The sequence below is a fragment of the Panthera tigris genome, chromosome B1, assembly GCF_018350195.1.
Source record: "Panthera tigris isolate Pti1 chromosome B1, P.tigris_Pti1_mat1.1, whole genome shotgun sequence".
Lineage (NCBI taxonomy): Eukaryota > Metazoa > Chordata > Mammalia > Carnivora > Felidae > Panthera > Panthera tigris.
In genome coordinates, this window is record NC_056663.1 from 183776034 (window position 1) to 183790700 (window position 14667).

Sequence of the window (14667 nt, forward strand, 5' to 3'; positions counted from 1 at the left end):
TATAAAAATCTAGGGAAGGGACATCTGGCTGGCTGAGTTGGTGGAACGTGCGACTCTTGATCTTGGGATTGTGAGCTCGAGGCTCACGCTGGGTGTAGAGATTACTTAAAAATAAAACCTTTAAAAAAAAGAAAAAGAAAATCTAGGGAAGATTTTCTTAAAGGCAAGGGCACAGTCTAAATACTCCACAGAAGTCGACACAGTTTCCACAATCTACAGTACAAACAGCATACGGCGCAGAAAGTTTTTGCCAGCGTTAAACGATCATCGTCCACAAGAGGAAATGTGTCGGTTAAGAGCACCGACTCTGGAGCCAGGCTGCCCAGGGTCACTTCCTAAATGTAGGACAACACCGAGCAAGCGCTGCAGTTTCTCTGCGTGCCCGTTTACTTACCTGTAAAGTGGGGATAATAACAGAACCTACCTATTAAGTGGCTGTGAGGATTCAGAAGGACTACAATGAATCACTCAGTACTTGGCACACATTAAACACTTAATAAACATTAGCTATTATTATTATTAGGACCCGAGTCCTAAGAACACACTTGGTACATAGATAAACTGGCTTAGCAACCAATTAACATGGTCATTAATAAACCATCAAAACACTGTTTCCATGAAAACTATCCTGGGCCACGGTAATAACAGCGTTCACTAGAATAAGATTCTAAATATGAGATTTAGAAGCTCCAAGCTGTTGTCGTTTTTTTTGCTTTGTTTTAATAACCATTAGAATCCAAAGACGAGGATAATAAAAACCTATCAAAACCTTACAAATCTGTATTTACTCTCTGCTGCGACCAAGTTTCAGTACTCACCTGGAAGTATGAAACCTCTGAGGCACCACCTGCAGAAACCTCTGTGACCACGGATAACGATTTCAAATCACTAGATAAACATAATGCAAGACAAGTACCGACGATCTGTAAAACAGTCAAATACCCTGCTCTGTTTAGTATTATTGCCAGGCTGCATCTGCTTACAATACAGGAAACAAAAATTCACAGAGCTCTGAAAGCAGAAACACACACGCCTGGCTCCTCCCACGCCTGTGGGACACGAAGGTATGTGTCCGCCTCGTCCGCAAGGAGACACACACGCACACACCCCTCCATCAAGGTCCCAAATCAAGTGTTGGAGAGCCAACGATATTTCCTATCCGTCTCAGGAATGGCAAGAAGAGGACAGAAAAGCTAACAGAGAAGACCGAGACTTAACAACCACGGCAGACCCGGTACGAAGGCAAGATGGCTTCTGTGATGTTCCTCACACTCCGATCACAAACTGTAGCTCCCACCCGGACTACAGGCTACAAAAACATTCAATCATCATCAAGTGTGTCCTACCCATCTTTTCGTTATGAAAAATTTGACTAATTCCACTAACAGTCCCTGTTCTTCATCGATACCAGAGGACTACTATTTTATCTTAGTAAGAAAATTATTCTCCTAACATTTAACAATGAAGAATCCAATAACTGAAACGGAGAAAAAAAAGGCTAGTGTCTCATTCTTTTTCCAAAAATCAGTTGGCTGGTGTATTCTAGGTGGTATATTCTGAGAAATGGTATCGAAAATTTTAAAGGAAAACTTACCCCCGTGACTCGAGCAATTTTGAACATTCCGTACGCATAAAGCTCAATAAATCCAGAGCTTCCTCCAAGGACAAGAATATTCAGCCTAATTAAAAGTAATGCAACAAGCTGAGGACAACAGAGAAGATCGAGTTCTTAAACTGAGACAGAAATTGTCCTTGCTCTCAAATAATCTGCAAGCTGAGGCTCCCCTACAGGAAAGCTGAAACACCAAATTCTCCAATAGTTCATATTCCATCATAGTAGGCTTACTCCTTTTTTCAAAGGAAGATAAATTTGCTCTAGCCTAAAGAGCATCAGTTTACAGTAAAATAAGGATATTTTCACAACCACTGCATTTATATACTCTCAATCACAACACAATCCTTTCTAACACAAAGTGCCATCGGCTGAATCATGGCTCTGATGCTACATGTATATTAAAGGGGCTTTAAAAATTTGGAATATTTAAACTTAAATTTTAGAAACTCCAGTAACTTCTACCTCCTTTACTTATTAAAATAAATCAAGGTACAGTATAGCATTATTAAACTTGACACGATCCAAGACCACACAAAAACAAGTAAATGATACTAATGCTTGTATACTGTTCTGAGGTTTGTCAGCAATGAAATACCATGACAAGTAAAGCAACTGCCCTTGAAACCCTAAATTCTGGCTCAAGTAGCAACTTAAAGACATGAGACTTGTTAAGATCTTTGCAAGATTTACCTGACGTCTCCCAAAAGCTTAATAATTTCATCAGAATTTTCTTCACTAAAATATAAAAATAAATTAGGTTACCTTTCAACTACATCTTTCAACTAATAAAAGATTATCTTAATTGAAAACAAAAAGGCATAGCTTACCTAAATATTTTTGAGGTGTTGCTATAACTAGAGAAAAACAGAGACTGGTGTAAAAATAACAGAAACGTATTTTTTAAAACACACGAGAAAAGTATCACAGTATTAAAAGTAAAGAGAAATCTGCAATGAAATTAAATTCTGATACTTACTTTTTTGGCAGTGTAGGTAATTTAGGTAAGAGAAGATTTGATTCATCTTCAGCATTATAAAAGGATGTCAGAACACTGAAAAGAAAAGCAGAGGCATTACAAAAATACCAAAGATTTTACCTGTCTTTCCATTAAAAAATAGTAGTTTTAAAAGAAATACTCAGTTTTATATATTATACATTATGAAGTAAACAGATGCCACACATATTTTAGTATTGTAAAATAGTCATTATGGCAATCGCAAACAGGAAACAGAAAAATAGGAAATTCTTCACTTACAAGGGGCTTTATTTCTGCCCAAAAAAAAACAAAAAACAAAAAGACCCAGCCACTTTATACTTAGAGGAACAAATATTAATAAACAATTTTCTCTAGGTATTCAGTATTAGATACTAAGAATTTATAATATTTATGAACATACGAGTACCAAGAATAATTTTAGAGAACACCGCAGTTATTATATCATTTAACTGTGGGTTCAACAGCTTATATACATTTGGGGAACTGACAACCTGGCAGGTATATGAGATAATACTACGTATTTTGAAATACAGTACAACCTTGGATTGAGTGTAACTTGTTCTTCAAGGGTTCGGCCAGAGGAGCAAATAGTTCTAATAAGTTTTAACTTGATAAACGAGAGAAGTCTTGCAATACGAGCTGCACCTGACACCAAATGTCACATGATCATAACTGAGCCAAAGGTTCTTGAAATTTGCTTTGATATACGAGTGCTTTGGATTACAAGCACGTTTCTGGACCTTGCAAACCAAGGGTTTAGTATAAGTCTTATTTATCCCCTCTTCTGAATTCTACCTCCATATTAAGGTTAGTAATAAATGAGTGAAAAGGTGAAAAAGTGGTGACTTGGCAAACCTTTTTTCCACTTTCATACAAACTATGAAATTTGCTATATTCACTGTTTTATCCATAGTGAATTTCAAACACGTTATATCCTTGTTATCCAATTCTTCACAGACCCGCCCTTAGTTAATCTGATATTAACTCAAAACTTAATTAGAAAGGAAAAGCTACTGAAAACAAAATTATCGTATTTCCTAAACAAAACAAAAAAAAAACCCTTTATTTTCAGTATTAGCTAAACCCACTTATCCTTTACACCATCTTTACTGCAAGCCTGGAATATTACTTGATTGTAGACTAAGGCAAAAAGTTATTTTCATGAAGCAAGGAAACTATAAGGACCATGGATACAGAGAGAACTCATTTAGCATCAGAACAGAGTGCTCAATTTAGCGCTTTTTGTACTCAGCATATCTACTAAGATGCAAAAAAACAAAGCTCTGCCAAAAATAGATGGTGAAAAGGAAAACAGAACCTCAATTTGCTAATTAGCAATTTTAACATCTATTACTTGAAAGTATAAATCACTGGTATAAACTCCTACAAATAAAAAAGCAAAGAAAAATCTTAGCCACTCAGGCACTATTGGTCCAGTAAAGAAAACACGCATTTTTAGAAGAAAAAAAATCTAACAAAGCATTAAAAAATGTCATCTTGATAAACTCAAAACCCAAAGTTAAATGCAACGTGTCCATGGTCAACACTCAGATAGTCTTAAGTCTCCATGTTAAAAAGCGGAAGCTGCACGACCGCCCTGCTGTAACTTTCGGGGTTCTCTGTTGAGGACTCCACCTGCTTTCTGCAGTCACTTCCATCCAATGCATACAAGAAACTGGAGCCTCCACGGAAAAAGAGTGCAAGCTTTCAGGTTTTTCTACATCACACAGAACAATTTTCTTGGTGTCAGCAAGAGCAAAGGCCAAAACTGAAACAAGAAGAAACAATCAGGATAAATTATAGCAACATTCCAGAAAACTAAAAGGCTATCTCGCTTCTTGTCCGGTTTTACTATTTCAGATGCATCATAATCATAGAAATTATTTAACCTAAAAATCCTTCCTCTAAATAATATTTTAAAAACTGAAAGATATCTTTGCACATAGTTTTTGCTGTTATCTAAGCTTATTTGCAAATGCTCAAACGTGCTGCACTTAACATCTTACACCTCAAAGCCTCTGGACCGGAACCCTGTTACACCAAGCAGAAGATACAGAACAGGTCTCAGCAGCTAAACAACAGCCTATCACCAAGATTTGCTTGTCTTGGAAGTAATTCCATCTGCTTGGTTCTCAGAAGGTTTTATATTTCTTTTGTTTCTAACCCTTAATGAGAAACAAGGCCATCAAATACTGAGGAGAGTTCTTCCTTTCACTGTGGCTGAATTATATTGTACAGTTTCTCCACATAAGTCATTGATATCTTCATAACAAACCAAATTTAGGAATTTCTAAGTAGACGGCTTTGAGTTTCACTGTCTACCAACACATGCAATTTAGCTGGATGTGAGGCAATCCAGGTCTCCTCTTCAAAACAAATCAAAGCAATCTTGAAATAATCACTACCTAACAAAACTTTATTTCACTGTCCAAAAACACAAGGCATATTTTTTAATGATTAAGAAATCATCTATCTATATGTGTGTGTGTGTATACATACACAGTGTAATCAACATACACTGACTTTCATGATTTATATTTGAGATTCTAGTGTTTTTGCATGAATAGTACAAGATCTCATGATGTTATTTATAAAAACCCTCTAATTCTACACATACATTTTTTTTTTTAAATAAAAGATAAAACAAGAGCTGAATAAACTGAGTACAGCCAGAAACAGCTGAGGCTTTCAGGGTGTTTTTGCATACTCATTTATATGTACAAGAAAAGAAATGAGCGACGTGGAATACATATCATTTTACAAAAACAATTCAGCTTTTCTTCTTAAAGCACCAATGGTAACAGATGAACTTTAAGCTGTACAATTTACAGCATCTTACTGTATGGACTGTATGTGCACAACAGCTCAAATAACTACTGTCATTGTAAAACAACAGGGAAGGAGAGAGTTCAGTTGTCAAAGCCATAACAAGCTACAAAATAAAGGGCACCAGGAGAAAGATCATACAGAAATGGAAGGAATGGGGTCAGAGCTGAGAGTCCTTCGGGTGAGGCAAGCATTCGTGAAGACAGAATATTTATGAGCCACACATTTAATGTTAACATACAATTTTGGGAGAAAAGGCCACAGTGGCACTGAATGGACTAGTGAATGGAAGATGAAGCTTGGGCCATCAGTGCAGGACAAGACAGCATCAAGAATAAAACCTAAGTATTTTGCATATTCCATCAGATTTCACTTTAGGAGTTATCTTTGCCAGGAAGTCAGATTTCTCTTTAGAGAGATCTCTGCCAAGAAACAACATAGTAAAATTAATCTCAGTTCTATGAAAACACTTTAAAGCGTTCCAAAAAACAAAGTTTCCAAACTGATATTACGTATACAATAAAAATATAATAAGCACAATAAATTCTTTCTGGAAACAAGCTTCCTTTACAAAATTCTTCTTGTGAATAGTAATGTATTTTTAAATAATCCTGTTATTACGTTTGCCATCTGGTCTCCAAGCCAGGCAGGTCACTTCCTTTCCTGTATTTTCATTTGGTGGAAAACTCCAAACTCGATGAAAACTTGCAAGTCGATGAAGTAATACCTAAGACAAAGCAGATACAATGGCAAAAAATAAAAACTCCATTTCCAAAGATGAAATAAACCTAGATCCCTGCTATAACATCTTTAAAAATAATCTCAAGTAGGGGTGCCTGGGTGGCTCAGTCGGTTAAGCATCCGACTTCGGCTCAGGTCATGATCTCGTGGTTCCTGGAGCTTTCTGCCATCAGCGCAGATCCCACTTTGGATCCTCTGTCTCCCTCTCTCTCTGCCTCTCCCCCACTAACATGGGCATGCACATACACACACACACTCTCTCTCTCTCAAAAATAAACAATTTAAAAAAACAATCTCAAGCATAATATTTAGCTATCAGAAGAAATTAGAATTTAGAAAGGTCTAAATGAACTTAAGGTCTACTCAAAAAGATGGGTGAAACAAGATCTAATTTGATCCTGTACTCTACACATTTTCCTATCTTCTAGGTCAACAGGAGACTTATCTTTTAGTAAGGAATGAGGTTGTCCAAGAAGATGATGACAAAAAAATAACCTAAACAGCACTAGAAAGGTAGCTGTAATATGGTCAAATGACACTAAACTTGGAATCAGACACCTCGGTATCCAACTTCAGCTGTGTCACTTAATGGTCATAGAGCTTGGACAGGTCACTTATTCTAAATTTCCACTTCCACTTGGGTAAATTCCCACCATGGAGGGTCAAGATGGTGCCTACTGAGTCAAAACTAAGGCTGCCCCTGCTCTATTCTCTATCCAACCATTGAAAAGAAGGAAGAAAAGGCCTCAAAACTGCACATGCTCCCGAAGACCCTTCCACACCGTCTCGGTTCCCCACACCACAGCTTCCCCTCTCCCTGCCGTCTCATACGCCCTTCACTCTCAGTACAGGGGCCCCCACAGGGAAGCCAAGCCTCCCAAGGAATCCTTCATCTACTAAGCTCAATGCTTTTTGGAGCCCATCTCTGCCATTCCCCAGTTCTGAAACGCTTCCTCTGTGCCCTCTGGAATTCACGGTCAGGTACCCTTAAGGTCTCATCTTCATTCTCTTCTCTGAAACATGCTTCTCACCCAAGGACACCTTTTCCCTGCAGGATTCTCAGATGACAGCCATTTTGTACCCCATGTTCCCCATACTACCCGGCCAGGAGATGAAGTAGGTTTCCTCCTTGATGCCCAATGCCATTTCTGGATGACTTTTCTTCTCTAAAATCCTCTAACTGTGAATCAGACCCAGTCACATCAAGCTACCTACTATCCCTCTTAACTACAGTCATCTACAGACCCCGAGGCCATTCTCCTCATTCCTGGAAGATCTGGACTCCTCCCTGCCTCATTCATGCTCCCCAACGCTATTCATCATCTTTCATTTCAAGAGCTACGGTGTCCTGGCTTTTCCATTCTCAATTGCCTTTCTTCTAATGATGGCGTCATCAACTCACCTCCATCACTCCCAGGGTCATGCCCTTAACCTTGTCATCATTTCAGCTACAATTGCTGCCATAATGTTCCAAACCTCCCACTTTTCATCGCTGCCTCTATCCTTCCAGCTCATCCCTACTAATAACCAACTGCAATTCTTCCACCAGGTAGGAACCAAGTCATACAACCCACTGATTCCACTTACTCACTGTCGGTCACTCACACATGCTACTTCCATACTTAATCATGTTAGAATCCAAGGTTCATCATTACAATCGCTCCTCTTCCGTGTAACTTTAACTCTCTTGCATCTCTCTTACTAGGTCACACTTGCAAAACAACCCTGGTTAAAACCAACCATGCCTGTGCCCACACAGTCCAACAGAACAGCAGAGACACAACCATGCTCACTCGGTTCCCTCTCAAACTACAAGACCACCAACCCCCCGTGGCTCTTAATACTGACCAGCAATCTTACTACACTTCCCTAGTCCACTTGCCTTGTCAGCCTTTCATACCCCTTTCTCCCCAAACTTCCAATATTTTCTTCTCCATCCTACACAGCGCTCTTTCTTCTTCACTGAGAACATGGAAACAAGTGCCCACTATTACACCCACACACCTAGTCGCACTCAGACCCCATTCTCGCCCGTCCCTCCTACACTAGGAGCTGTGTGGCTGTACTGTCTGCAATCCTCTCTAGACCATGAGGATTTCTGAGGGACAGTGGCAAAGGAGAGAGACCAGAAGATTTCATGGAGGGACCTGAGAGAGGAGACATGCGTACCCGGTGAGAAGTCATTAGGAGTCGTTATAGTGGTGCAGCTTTGCAGGCTGCTAAGTGTTCCTTACCACCTAGTTTCCAAGCTTGTCTGCACACAACACAACTCCCACCTGGCCAGGCAACCATCAGGAAACGTGCCAAAAGGCCAAAGGAGGAAAGATGCACAGCTGAAGGTTTCCTTACACAATGGCTGCCAGGTAATTAAAAACTCTCAGGAGAAAGGCAGACACAGCGGATTTAGACTTGATGAAGCTACAAACAAGAAATGCCCACTGAGGACAGTCAGGGACCTTTCACTCTCTTGCTAAATTTAAAGGTATTTTTACCAGGAGGTAGCTATCCGACCCACAGTATAGAGCTTGGACAACAGATTCTAGATTTTGAAACACGTCCTCTGTGGCGGCTACATGCACGCACATTTGCAGCTACAGGATGACAGTAACTCTTCTTTCTTCTGTTACTAAACCCTACGCAAATTTAGGGTAAGGTCTGTGGCTCTACTACTATGTCTGGTTCATGAGTGATGCATCATAGGCTTTTAAAAAGCCCATTTAACAAATAAATGACTCAAGGACACTTGGGAATGCAGCACTGTGCAAAAACTGTTTTTGCCATGGAATACGGAAAATGGGCCCATCAATGATCCTTCCCTTATAGGGGCCCTTACACTTTCACTTAAGGTTCACAGCTGCTTGGAAAGGGCGTGGTACACAGGCGGCCCGGCAAGTCCACAGAACGGGAAACTGAGGCTGGGGCAGTCTGCAACGCGCTCGCTGTCTGGTCGGGCTCACTCACCTCGCCCGCCGTGTTGGCCAAAGCGATGAGATCCCGCTTGGGTGACCAGACCAGGAAAATGATCTCCTGCGGCAGCTGCTTCTCTCCCACCACCCGGAAGGATGGGAAACAGGTCGGAAAACGCAACATGAGGGCGGCCCCGCAAGGACACCCCAGTCGGAGGCCGGCAGGGGCCTCCCGCAGCCGCCCCGCCCTCGGGCCTCGCCGGAGAGCTCTGACCCGGGCGGTACCTGCGAGACCCGCCCCCTCAGCGCCCCACGCGGCCCGGGAGCCCTCTCCCTCCCTCCACCCACCGCGCGCCCGAACCTGCGCACCGCGCCGCCGCCGCGCGCTCCGGGCACTTCCGGCGCCCGGACTTCCTCGCGAGAGGACCAGGCGGCGCGGGCGCGCCCCCGAGGCCGCACGCCTGCTCGTAGGTGAGGCGTGGTCACAAGCGTGTGCGCGCGCGCCCGCAGGCCCCGGCCCGTTTCCCCGAAATTCGCCCCTCGGCGTCGATGCGCAGGCGTAGGTTTGGGAGTGAGGCTTCAGGGACTGCGGGGGTAAGAAAAGGAGCGCAAACTTTTGGTCCTCATCGGCCGGTGCCTGCATTGACAGCCTGTAAACGGGTTGTTTTCGGTCCCGGTTAGAATCACCTGGAGAGATTTTTTTTTTTTTAACCCCGCCCCGGTAGCACCCCAGACCAACTAAAAGAGAATTGATACGGAATGCGACCCAATATTTATTAAAATTCTAGGTGATCCCAGTTTGCAGCCAAGGTGGGAGGGCCCTGCTCCAAAACCTCTGAGTAGGCATATATCCCGATTATCACATTAAGCGTCTACAGTTTATTGGTGGGAGTAGCCCCACCGTAAAAAATGGGGGCTGTGGCCTCGGAGCTACCCGAGGATGTACTAGGACAAAGTATCTGGGATCCGCAAACGCACGGGGCATGGGCTCTGCCCTAAAAGGCTTACCGGTCAGCTTGGCCAACTTGTAAGATGTCTCTCTGTGCAGGACAAATTTAAAGGTCAGCATGTTCAAAAAGTTCACGGAAGTTAGGACTCTGGTTAAGAGAATGTGACCGGATCGCCTTGTGATTCTGGAACTTAAAAATCTCTGGTAGAAAACCCATCTACCTTTCACTTCTTTCCCTTGCTGGAAGGAGAGAGAAGCGATAGAACCTTCCAACTTTAACAAGCCCTATCTTCTTGCCCTCTCTCTGGATATCCCCTGGGAAGTACCAGAGGTAGACTAATTCCTTCAGCAACAAAGATTTGAAGCACTTGTTCTGTGGCTCTGTTCTTGACTCCTATCTGATGCTTACCCCGCCCCCTCTCAGAGGTAGGCTTTTTCCCTTGCCTTTGCTGCAGTTTAGCATCACCCCCAAATTCTTCTGGAGGCAACATTTTGAAGGTGAGAATGGACTTACCTTTGGTATCCATGAAGTGCGTTTTCAGGTGTTAACGTTCTGGGGTGGCAGTGATAGATAATCTGGCTACTGGGGGCGGGGGAGGGGGGCAGTATCTATCCACTTAACATTTTTAAAATTGAATGCCCATTTCTTAAAATTGAAGTTATCCTGATTCTGAACCCTCCTACAGCACATGAAAAGGACTGTCAATGGAGGAGTCACTCGGTGCTAGCAGACAGAGGAGAGTAGAAGCATTCCCAGAGACTTTCCCAGAAGGTATTACAGCACAGGAAACGGTGTAGGTGTGGGGTTCCAGATGTGGCCAGGAAACAGCAAACGATGTTATGTGGCCATAGCACGTCGCGTGTCCTGGTGGGAGTGGGGGGCGCTGGAAATCAAAGTCGCCACTAACGGTGTTTCCAGCCTTTTTCTCACTGTCCCATAAAGGAGATTTGGGTGTCACCTGCTCCTTTTCTTGGCCTTCCCCGTTCTCTAAGGGAAACACTGCTTTGGCAAATTGGTTTACTTGTGCTTCTGTGGCACAGCATCAACAGGAAAAGGGAAGAATGCCCTGGTGCTTTTTAAGGAGGTAGAAATGCATGGGGTGGGGTGGGGGGAGTGTGTGTGTGTGAAGAAAATGGAAGAGAAAATAGTCTAAGAAGAATTTCCATGCCCTGTACATCCTCTTCCTAGTGCTCGAGGGGGAAAAAAAATGCAAGAACTAGGTGTTCTTGAATGAACATTTTGGTAGCTAGTCTGTTTGACCACTGCACCCCTTGGGCTAGCTCATGCTGGACATCTTTGCACGTGTTGTAATGGTACAGGGTTGAATTTTGAAGGGCCAGACAGCTGCCAACGGATCGGGAGGGGGGCATATTGTTAACAGCATCACACCGGTTCATTGGTTACTCAAGACCTTAATTCTTGTGCCAGGGGTGATGATGAGTTAGAAGGTAAAGACGGCAGGAAGACTAGGTAGGGGTTGGGGGAGGCACAATTCCAGAGACGTTTCTGAAGTAGGATAATAAGAAATGATTAGTGATTAGACTGAAGGAATGAAAGTGGGGGATTAGTCAAGACTAAGGTTGGGATATTGAGGCATGCAGACTCAGGGATGGAGAAATGGTCATTGCCGGCTTAGGGAGGAGGTAATGAGAGAAGTATGAAGGGGAAGCCGGGGCAGGCAGACCAGGGCAAAGGATTGAGTGAGTGAGGACTGTGCTCGGGTGTTGGTCCGGTGTGAAAATCTGTGGTAGCCAACAGGAAGCTGGAACTGCAGGTTTGAGGGGGGGAAAGTCGGGGCCTGAGCAGATATGTGGGAGTCACTGGATACAGGAACGGAAGACGGAACCATGTGGAATGTGACTAAACTAGGCCATCTGAGTGACTGTTATTTTGAGAGATCTATTTTGAAGTCATAAAATAGGTGAAACATATAAAATAAGAAATTGACCGAATTTGCTGGAAAGATAAATGTGGAAGATAGGTGTTAGACTCTGTCCTCCGTGGCTGCAAAAAACACTGACTCAAAGTGGCACAAGTAATAACTAGAAAGTAGTGCTTCCTGTAAATGACAAGTCCGGAAATAGGGCCAACTTCAAGGCAGGCTAGATCCAGCCACTTGGTGTCCCCAGGGACCAAGCTCAGGGTGTACCTCATCATAAGGCTGGCTCCCCCTGTGGTCACTGGAAAGCCACCCACAGCAACCGGATCTACATGCTTCTGCCTTCAGAGAGAAAACAAAGGGCTCTTTTCAAGACTGAAGTCCCGAGCTGCCGCTGTGATTAGACCGACCCCTATCACAAGCGTATCTGACACCAGTCACAGGTGACGGGTATGGAATATGCCCAATAAAAAGTCTTCCCCAAGAGCTGGAGAGGATGTCAGTCATCTCTCTTCCAAACCCCATGGCAGGCACACAACGGGGAGCGCGGGAAAGACGCCGCCAAAGCCATCAATCAACACTCTTCAATATGACAACCAATCGCAAATACGCAAAGGGTAGTTCTAAGTATGAAAGGCATTTGGGAGATGGTCCATCCTGGCAGAGTGAATCTACACTGTACCAATTATTCGTGGTGTTTCATTTGTCTCTACGGAAGAAATTCGGAGACCAACCCGTGATTCCCATCTGTCGAAAAAAGTATATATGTAGGTATGCATAGGAATTTATCCTAAGACAATAGATTTGGTCATTAAGTATGTTTATCATAGGGTTATTTACAAGAGTGGAAACATATAAACAACTTACATGTCCAACCATGAGAGATTGATGTTAAAAAATACACTATATCCATACTGAAGAATAAGACTATTGTAAGTATAAACTGATGTCCAGATGCTGATAAAAAAGAGGATTACAAAATAGTATGTATTCCCAACTCCCATTTTCCTGGGGGAAACTTTAGAGTGTGTCTGTGTAGCTATTTATACAAAAAACCTATCTTTGGAAGGGTGGTTATCTCTGAGAGGTAGGAATGGAGACGTTTCTTTTCAATTTCTTTGATTTACCTGGCTTGTGTATTAATTAATTAATTGCAAAGCTAACAGGCAAGCCCTTTGTCTCTTTTTGTCCTCGTGAAGCATATAAAATGTTCAGTCTGATTTCCCTGGTTTCTCCTACTCCTCACCCCTGCGCTCACAGGTGAAGAAACTGGGCCGGTCTACTGAGGCTCAGTTTTCTTGGAGCCCACCAGATGTGACGCTTCTAGTCTGCCGTGGTACGAAGCCACTACATAGTGTGAGAATCTCGTGACTGTCTGGCTGATGGGATAAAACTCCTCTCTCAGAGCTCCAAGATCTGCTTGCTCACTTTGGGTGCTTTTTCCCCTCAGTCTTGCTGAGTTAACATTTATACAGAATCGCCTGAAATCAAATTGTAGAGATCTTATCTTCAGTGTATTGCAATGACCTTCTTAGCTGACCCTCAAGTAATTTAACCCATGTCCTAATGTTCAATTAAAATTGCATCAAATAGGTGAAATTGGATTTTCTTTGCATTTTGTTCAAGCTTTCCTTACCTAGGCAGCTCTAAGCGTATTAGCTTCTGACTCATGTAGCGCAGTTAGGGTTCTGAGGCACCAAGGAGTAAGTATATTACATGGCACTTCCATTCACTCAATCCGCATTTATGAGCAGCTACCGCTTGGTGGGTGAGGAAACGTGTAGCCCGGTCACCCGCCTCCCGGGGTTGTAGGGAAGGTTCGTGAAGTCACATGTGCAGCAGTTGGCTGTCTCTGACATCACTGGGTGCAAGGCACAGCTCCAGAAAGGAGCCAGTGAACACACACCACGGTGTCCGCAGGCCATTGCTACCAACAAAGCTTCTAATCTGAACAGAGGAAGTTAAGTCCAAAGACGTTGATCTAATGCAGGGCGTAATTTAAGTACATTAAAAGAAGGAGAGATGAAAAGACGCACAAACATGCACATTTTTATTTCACTGGCAAGAAATATACTATTCCACTGGAGACACCAGCAAGGACGTTGTGAAAAGGAGGTAGCACCAGACCAGGATCTTTTGTGGGCTATGATTTTATATTTAAAAATTAGTCAAACTTCTCGTAGATGCCTACTATTTTATAGATCACTTTGAAGGAGCCAGACGTCAACTTAAGTGTTTTCCTTAAAATCACCTTCAAAGCTGAATAATTCTTCTTCTGTCTTTTTTTTTTTTTTTTTTTTTTTTGAAAGCTGAATTATTCTACGTGTAAAGCCGTCTAGATAAGGCTGCCAATCTTGCTCACAGAGCACATCCCAACCCGAAACATACATCTAAACCCTCAGTGTCAGGACAGTCTTCGCACTGACTCTAAATACTTCCCAATATTGTTTAGGTGTGTTTTCCTTGTTTGAGTCCTTATAGGACAGAAGACCAAGCCCTCTCCAGATCTTAGGCAGGCCCACCGTTAGGGACTGAATCATACCTTCTAAATCCGTATGTTGAAGCCCTAGCCCCCAGTACTTAGGAATGGCACTATATTTGGAGATAGGGCCCTTAAGAAGGAGAGGCCATTAGTGTGGGCCCGAATCCAACCTGACTCATATCCTTAGAAGAAGAGGAAATTTGGACACAAAGAGATACCAGGGACTCACAAGCCTAGAAGAAAGGCTGTGAGAGGACACGGCAAGAAGGTA

At 42.8% G+C, this 14667-nt stretch overlaps 1 protein-coding gene and 1 long non-coding RNA gene across 5 annotated transcripts in view; one reads left to right on the forward strand and one right to left on the reverse strand.

Moving 5' to 3' along the window:
* Positions 1-9397, reverse strand: part of ANAPC4 (anaphase promoting complex subunit 4) — a 32948-nt gene extending 23551 nt beyond the window's left edge. For 2 of the 3 annotated variants that reach the window (XM_007091131.2, XM_015541586.2), the window contains exons 1-8: positions 9141-9394; positions 6060-6165; positions 4248-4380; positions 2592-2666; positions 2443-2469; positions 2306-2350; positions 1595-1679; positions 819-923 (exon numbers count right to left, since the gene is read on the reverse strand). In XM_007091131.2, coding sequence (XP_007091193.2) covers positions 819-923; positions 1595-1679; positions 2306-2350; positions 2443-2469; positions 2592-2666; positions 4248-4380; positions 6060-6165; positions 9141-9269 — 705 coding nt within the window. In that variant the 5' untranslated portion in view covers positions 9270-9394. Of the gene's footprint in view, positions 1-818; positions 924-1594; positions 1680-2305; positions 2351-2442; positions 2470-2591; positions 2667-4247; positions 4381-6059; positions 6166-9140 lie in introns of all 3 variants that reach the window. The other variant, XM_042984832.1, reaches the window with a different exon arrangement.
* Positions 9398-9571: 174 nt separating this feature from the next.
* LOC122238103 lies at positions 9572-13530 on the forward strand. Of its 2 annotated transcripts, XR_006217058.1 has the most exons (4): positions 9572-9679; positions 10459-10532; positions 10721-10806; positions 13175-13530. It is a non-coding gene; the product is annotated as an uncharacterized LOC122238103 (long non-coding RNA). The 2 variants fall into 2 exon arrangements; XR_006217057.1 differs by lacking the exon at positions 9572-9679 and having other exon boundaries at positions 9688-10532; positions 13175-13529.
* Positions 13531-14667: the final 1137 nt, after the last annotated feature.